General features: G+C 52.9%; 1 protein-coding gene across 1 annotated transcript in view; it reads left to right on the top strand.

Moving 5' to 3' along the window:
• The first annotated feature begins 1,107 nt into the window (after positions 1-1,107).
• MCOLN2 (mucolipin TRP cation channel 2) overlaps positions 1,108-7,760 on the top strand; it is an 11,629-nt gene continuing 4,976 nt past the window's right edge. The window contains exons 1-9 of the mRNA XM_073645267.1: positions 1,108-1,337; positions 2,524-2,683; positions 2,998-3,171; positions 4,090-4,240; positions 5,250-5,340; positions 5,424-5,520; positions 5,773-5,872; positions 6,955-7,067; positions 7,182-7,186. Coding sequence (XP_073501368.1) covers positions 1,276-1,337; positions 2,524-2,683; positions 2,998-3,171; positions 4,090-4,240; positions 5,250-5,340; positions 5,424-5,520; positions 5,773-5,872; positions 6,955-7,067; positions 7,182-7,186 — 953 coding nt within the window. The 5' untranslated portion in view covers positions 1,108-1,275. The remainder of the gene's footprint in view (positions 1,338-2,523; positions 2,684-2,997; positions 3,172-4,089; positions 4,241-5,249; positions 5,341-5,423; positions 5,521-5,772; positions 5,873-6,954; positions 7,068-7,181; positions 7,187-7,760) is intronic.

Below are 7,760 nucleotides of genomic sequence, written 5' to 3'. Positions count from 1 at the left end.
CTCCGCTCCCTGGACTGGGACCCTTGAGGACTTTCCTCCGCTCCCTGGACTGGGACCCTTGAGGACTTTCCTCCGCTCCCTGGACTGGGACCCTTGAGGACTTTCCTCCGCTCCCTGGACTGGGACCCTTGAGGACTTTCCTCCGCTCCCTGGACTGGGACCCTTGAGGACTTTCCTCCGCTCCCTGGACTGGGACCCTTGAGGACTTTCCTCCGCTCCCTGGACTGGGACCCTTGAGGACTTTCCTCCGCTCCCTGGACTGGGACCCTTGAGGACTTTCCTCCGCTCCCTGGACTGGGACCCTTGAGGACTTTCCTCCGCTCCCTGGACTGGGACCCTTGAGGACTTTCCTCCGCTCCCTGGACTGGGACCCTTGAGGACTTTCCTCCGCTCCCTGGACTGGGACCCTTGAGGACTTTCCTCCGCTCCCTGGACTGGGACCCTTGAGGACTTTCCTCCGCTCCCTGGACTGGGACCCTTGAGGACTTTCCTCCGCTCCCTGGACTGGGACCCTTGAGGACTTTCCTCCGCTCCCTGGACTGGGACCCTTGAGGACTTTCCTCCGCTCCCTGGACTGGGACCCTTGAGGACTTTCCTCCGCTCCCTGGACTGGGACCCTTGAGGACTTTCCTCCGCTCCCTGGACTGGGACCCTTGAGGACTTTCCTCCGCTCCCTGGACTGGGACCCTTGAGGACTTTCCTCCGCTCCCTGGACTGGGACCCTTGAGGACTTTCCTCCGCTCCCTGGACTGGGACCCTTGAGGACTTTCCTCCGCTCCCTGGACTGGGACCCTTGAGGACTTTCCTCCGCTCCCTGGACTGGGACCCTTGAGGACTTTCCTCCGCTCCCTGGACTGGGACCCTTGAGGACTTTCCTCCGCTCCCTGGACTGGGACCCTTGAGGACTTTCCTCCGCTCCCTGGACTGGGACCCTTGAGGACTTTCCTCCGCTCCCTGGACTGGGACCCTTGAGGACTTTCCTCCGCTCCCTGGACTGGGACCCTTGAGGACTTTCCTCCGCTCCCTGGACTGGGACCCTTGAGGACTTTCCTCCGCTCCCTGGACTGGGACCCTTGAGGACTTTCCTCCGCTCCCTGGACTGGGACCCTTGAGGACTTTCCTCCGCTCCCTGGACTGGGACCCTTGAGGACTTTCCTCCGCTCCCTGGACTGGGACCCTTGAGGACTTTCCTCCGCTCCCTGGACTGGGACCCTTGAGGACTTTCCTCCGCTCCCTGGACTGGGACCCTTATGGACTTTCCTCCGCTCCAGGAGGATGTTTGATTTCCCTATGATGAACGGTTCGTCTGTTCCTGAAGACGATGAAATGCTGGATATGTAAGTAACAGAGACTGCAGGGACGTCTTGTGATCACTGGGGGTGACTGTCGGGCATGTCCTGGGCACTGCTGTACTACTCCCTCCTGGTCAGTGCATTTAAAGGGGTCTTCTAAGTGTGTTAGAGTGACAGCAAAAGTCCCATGATTGGAGCAGACCACCAGCAGAATGTCACACCCTCCTGGTGGTCTGGAATTATTTAGCGACTATTATCTTCTTTTTGTAATTATTACTGAGGTTAGTGGGACCCCCTTAGGACCCCCGGGACCCCACCGATTTTGAGAATAAGGTGTCTATAGTGATGGTGTAATCCTGTGACCTCTTCCAATGATTATTTGCATGGCTGCACTTGTGGTCACCTGACTGTGCAGGGAAGTGAATCATTGTCCAGAATGGGTACGTGGGGGTCTCAGAGGAAAGACCCTACTGATAATAAAGTGATGATCTATCCTAACAATGGGCCCCGGCTTTATGTAAAAGGAAATCCACTTTAATATTGATTTGTCGCTTTCCTCCTCCGCCGCTTTCCTCCGCATACCCGCCACTCACAGGAGACCCCTCAGCCTGTGAAGACCACCGTCTCTACAGGGATTTATGCTGCTATATAACAGTTGGCAAAAAAAAGTGACGGTGAGAACGCTCCGAGGTTAGAATAAAAAATTCTTTAGGTCATTGTGTCAAAAAAATGTAAGACCGTCCGGCCTGAAGTGTGTGACTTTCTATAGAGGTGAATTGCCAGATCATCCGCTGTGAGATTTGGAAACAGACTTTTCTGCCGCCGTCATATAGAACATTCCGGAATATTTGTATTATTCCTGACCGGTCATTTACTCCTTCACCCTATGTCGCCCATCATCCAGGATGGAAAACACTTTTATATCTGGATGTTGTAGAGAAGTTAAGGTCTTGTCCACGGCGCCGCCGGCAAAGGGGGTTTAATATTAATTAAAGGGGATCTCTGACTTCCCGCAGCAGAGACGATGAAATGCAACCGCCCCCTGGTCCTCCCCACCCTGACAACTTCTGCAGAGCCTCCATATTCCAGATAATGTTTTCGGGGTCAGTGCAGGGTGGATGCTGTCTAATGTCCCCGGTGGGGAGGGGGTTAGTGGTCCTATGGTGAAGTTGCTCAGTCTGATCGCTCGTCTGCGGCTAATCATTTACGTTTCTTCTCTTCTCCTGCCTAGAGGAGGCGCCGTGGAGTCAGAGGTGGAGCGGGAAGGCGTAAAACTGCGCGAAGATCTGAAGTTTTATTTCATGAGTCCCTGTGACAAGTACCGAGCGCGGCGGCAGATCCCATGGAAACTCGCCCTCCAGGTCCTGAAGATAGTCATGGTGACCACGCAGGTACGCGGCCGTGTGCTCAGACCCTGGTGCCGTCTCCCCTTTATTATGGGGGGATCTGTAACCTCTCGCTGCTTGCGCCCCTCCCCAATAACCCATTCTTGCACCATCTATATACGGGCTGGGAGGGTCCTGATGAGGTGCTGTACATGTCGGCGCTCAGTCTGACCCATTAGCACGCAGTGTCTGCTGTAACCAGAACCTGCCTCCGTCCTGGCCATTAACCCCTTCTATGCTGCAGTGACTGTGGCCAGGGGTGGACACTGACCGCTTGGGGCCCCTGCGGAGAGACCGTCTGATGGTTTCCGTTCTTTCAGCTCATTCTCTTCGGGCTCAGTAATCAACTGGTCGTGTCCTTCAAGGAGGAGAACACCATGGCTTTCAAGCACCTGTTCCTTAAGGGTTACACCGGCACTGATGAGGATGACTACAGCCGCACGGTCTACACCCAGAGAGACCTATATGACAGCATCTTCTATGTGATCGACCAGGTAACCATGTGATGTGCACGACCCCCGTATACCCCATATCTCATGGCGTAATGGAGGGGCTCTCCTGTACCGGACCCCCGTATCTCATGGCGTAATGGAGGGGCTCTCCTGTACTGGACCCCCATATCTCATGGCGTAATGGAGGGGCTCTCCTGTACCGGACCCCCATATACCCCGTATCTCATGGCGTAATTGAAGGGCTCTCCTGTACCGGACCCCCGTATACCCCGTATCTCATGGCGTAATGGAGGGGCTCTCCTGTACTGGACCCCCGTATCTCATGGCGTAATGGAGGGGCTCTCCTGTACTGGACCCCCATATCTCATGGCGTAATGGAGGGGCTCTCCTGTACCGGACCCCCATATACCCCGTATCTCATGGCGTAATTGAAGGGCTCTCCTGTACCGGACCCCTGTATACCCCGTATCTCATGGCGTAATGGAGGGGCTCTCCTGTACCGGGCCCCCATTTATGAGCAGGGTCAGAGGGCATCTCCCACTCTGGAGGACTCGGCATTTACTGATTTGTGTAATACTACTTTTACCCTGTGGTGGCGCTGCAGGCGGACTGAATAGATTCCAGCTGACCTCTGGGGTGACGACTGCCGACCGCCGTGATCTGGTCGATCCCTATACTGGGAGATCTGAGCCCGACCTGACACTGGATCTGCTGACAACCTATGAAAGACGGTGTCGGAGCAGCTACAGCGTCCGGTCCGGAATGACTCCGCTCTGACACCGTAGGGACGAGGCCGACATTTCTATCTCCCCTTTTCTTTTTTTCACTACTTTTGCTAAATACTATTTGTACAGATTCCCTTTTCAGCTCTTCAGCCTTCAATATCGGGTGGAGAATCTCTGGGGTTAATCTACAGCTCAGGCCACATTAGTGTCTCATCCATTCCTGCGTTTTCTTTAGTACCGTCAGATCGGCAACCTCTCGCTTGGGACAGTCAGCTATGAAAATGAGGAAAAAAGAAAAGGCCTGAAGATCTGCAAACAGCATTACCACCGGGGGTTAATACACCCGTCCAACGACACCTTCTACATAGACCCTACTGTAGACACAGGTATTTCCATATTACACCCTAGGGATGAAGGGAGCTGAGATGACTTTCCTGCTCTTCTGCAGCAATGCGCCCAGACGTGATCTCCATTACATTAGACCGGGGCATTGTGTGCAGAGAGAAATGTTTTACCATCAGAATATGAACGGCTTCTTTACAGTCAAGAGTCTTTATCCAGCTCTTGTGTGCCCCCCATGGAAGGGTTATCTCCCACCCCAGGGCCATGCTGACAGCAGATGGAGTGCCTTCTTTTCTTCCCCTCCCATTGAGTTAGATGATCTGTGCAGCGTGAACACCAGGGGTGTTACTAGTTTTGAGGAAACCAGGGGTAGAAATTGTATCGGGAGGCAGCGGGGTGAGGCCAAAATGGTCACCGTCTCGCTTATGAGAAGAACAGTATTATTAAAGGCTGGTAGTAGTTGGCGATTGGGGCCCATTAGCTTCAAATTGGGTCTCTGGGGGAAAACCTGAGTTTTTTTTGGGGTAGCAATATGCAAATTGACTCTTCAGAGAGGAAGAGGACAAGAACTCTAGTGCCACCTACAGGAAGTAGCAATCCTAAAAGTCAATAGTGACCCTATAACGAGCCTTATCACATGACTTGGGCTATAAGCCAGAACTAGAAACTCAATTTTGGGATTGGTTGTGCCATGCTCGAGCCAAATAATCCTTTCCATCATGGGACGTGGGGGATATAATGGGGACCGGCCCTGACTGGACACCTGGTGATTGTTCATCTTGCTGGGTGTTGTGTGGGTGCATGGTTCGCGTGGCTGTTGGGCAGCACCTCGTGCGCCCACAGTGATGGGCAGCGCCTCATGCGTCCGCCGGTGCGGTGTGTCAGTGGTGCGGTGCAGTGCCTCGTGCGCCCCCCCCGGTGCGGTGCAGTGCCTCGTGCGCCCCCCCCGGTGCGGTGCAGCGCCTCGTGCGTCCCCCGGTGAGTCACCTGTAGGAATGTCTCTGATGGGTTCGGCTGCTGCACTCCAGGACTGAGCCGCTCTTGTGTTTGCAGAGTGTTTACACCTGGAGCCGGAGCTGCTGGCGCACAGTCCGCCCCGTGATCCCGCCATAAATTCCTCCTTCTTCAATCTGGAGTTTTACAGGTAACCTTGTATTGTCAGGTGTTGGGGCTGGAGATGATGTAACGCCTCGTTTACGTCTTATTGTTTTCGTTCTTATATTTCAGGCTTATTAAGGTTGAAATCTCCTTTAGGCTGAAAGGAATCGATCTGCAAACGATCCGAGTGCGAGAGCTGCCCGACTGCTACGTGTTCCACAATAAGGCAAATAACACTTCGTTACATCGGGTCCTCGGCGACATTTACGGTTTTTATGTTCTGATGGTGATGAATTGTGGTAAACTTGCCCCATGGGGACTGAGCCATCGCTGTAATGTGGATTTCTCGCCTTCGTCCGGGGAACAATCCTGATTTATCGTTTTTGTTTCCAGCTTTAAGCTTCACTATATACATAAGACGGGTGTGAAGTTCATCTCGGTCTTCATTTATTGGATCGGGGGAATCTTCTCTTTCCAGATCACGTTCAATAATCAGGCGCACAGCGGCAAAGTGAAGATTTTCTTTGAGAGTGATGCCACCATCCAGGACTGTAAGGACTGGCAAATATCTGGCTCCAGTAAGTCCCCAGAACCCGGCACGTGCCGCTCCGTTCTCCATTTATTTTCTTCTGTGGTTTTTACATCTTTTCACTTCTGCAGATGTAATAATTGTAGGTTAGAAATAAATGGATGACAATGGACTCCGCACCTTGTAGTTCACACCACTGATGGGGTCGCTGTCTGGGGTAACGTCGGCCATATACTGTAGGTAGCTTCTCTCGGACTCCTCCATCACTAAGGGTAAAGGGGCTTTGGTTCCCACCCACCGCTTTTAGGGGTGAAGTGCCCGGGTTACAGGACCCCACAAGTCGGTGACGTTTTATAATCATTTGCTCTGAGTTTTTCTGCTCGGCACAAACGAGCTGTGGATTTTCTCCAGGACTTTTATTCTGTTGCAGAAATGCACAATTTTCAATGTAGAAAAGGAAAAACCCCACAATGATTGTGCAGACTTGTGCCTGCGCCGAAGTCGGGACCGGCTTTATCGACTAACTTACATGGTGCTCCGTGCTGAGCGCTGCGCTTGTGTTTTCATATAAATTCCCAGAAAATGGTGGACACGATGGCGCCACCAGAAAGGAGGTGAAACTAAGTCTGCCCCATTACCCTGCATGGCTTTTTCAGGGGTCCTGTGTGGTTCCCGTGTCTTCAGGGATTCAGATGAAAACCCGACGCCATAGAGCACGGTGTACACGTGGTTGAGGCCGATGGTGGCAGAGCCCCTTCTCATCTTCAGAGCCCTGGAGGTAATAAATGTGAGCACTACGGCCCATGGCGCGCTCATCAGCATTGGTGTTGGCAAAATTAAGACATTAAGTCCCGGTTCCCTGATGGGGAACACAACCAGACTCACCGGGCGCCTGTTTTTGGGCCGGGGCTGTGGGCAGTGATTCCCGGTGACACATTGCATGATGCGATTCACCGTCTATGGAGTAAAATGAAAGTCCTGCCTCATGTTTCATCTTGGGATGAAAAAGAAAGTTGCCGGACTCTACAGGCCGCTTCAGTGCCGGGGTGGCTCTTGGGATAAATGGCGGCACACGAGGTTTCGCTCCACGTCGTCTTACTTCTGTGTGTTGACGCTTCTGTTTCTTTGCAGTTCAGAAGAACACTCATTACATCTTGGTCTTCGATGGGTTTGTGATCCTGACGTGTCTGACGTCCCTCATCCTCTGCTCGCGCTCCATCGTTCTGGCCATAAAGCTGCAGAGGGTAAGTGAACTCTCGCCCCAGTGATCGCCTGCAGTCTGGGGACCTCCGAGGGCGGCCTGATGAGCACATATCAGCTCTGGGCCAGGGGCCCCTCTGCCCTCCTCGCGTTTACAGCCCCGGTAAAGAAATGATGCAAGTCCTGATTGTTGAGGAGCCATGCGGCTACTCTCCGTCCTGTGAGAGGCCCCTTTTAGTTTGGCCCTAATTATGGGAATTCGTGACATGGAGGAAGCACAAAATCAGCTGCAGAACCTCTATAAAAGTCGTGCCACCATTACACAGTATCAGGGCCAGACTGGCCATCTGGCAATTCTCGCAAATGCCAGATGGGCTGGTGCCAGCTGTGGGCCTCTCCTTCGGGCACTCCTGCATGGCTGAAAACAGTGGTTTCTGGGAGAAATACAATTTATTTTGTCCTGGGTGCCACACTTTCAGTACAGCAGCTGGGCACCTTCATAATACTATTAACCTGCAGATTAACCCTATATCTGCAGGTAAATAGTTATCGGACCTGACAGGTTCCCTTTAAATTTCACATAGTGTTATTCTGGCTTCACAGCAGTTTGTATTCTGTAAATGTGATGTATATCTCGAGCGAGCCACAAAAATCAACGAACAGATATCACATTCACTTCATAGCAAGTGGCCTGTGTGCTCGCAAATGCCAGGGCTGAATGTAAGTCCCAGTCCGAC

The sequence above is a fragment of the Phyllobates terribilis genome, unplaced genomic scaffold, assembly GCF_046119375.1.
Source record: "Phyllobates terribilis strain yellow unplaced genomic scaffold, ASM4611937v1 Scaffold_8__6_contigs__length_399053987, whole genome shotgun sequence".
NCBI lineage: Eukaryota > Metazoa > Chordata > Amphibia > Anura > Dendrobatidae > Phyllobates > Phyllobates terribilis.
Note: the sequence above shows the minus strand (reverse complement) of the source record. Positions and strands in the feature narration are given on the sequence as shown.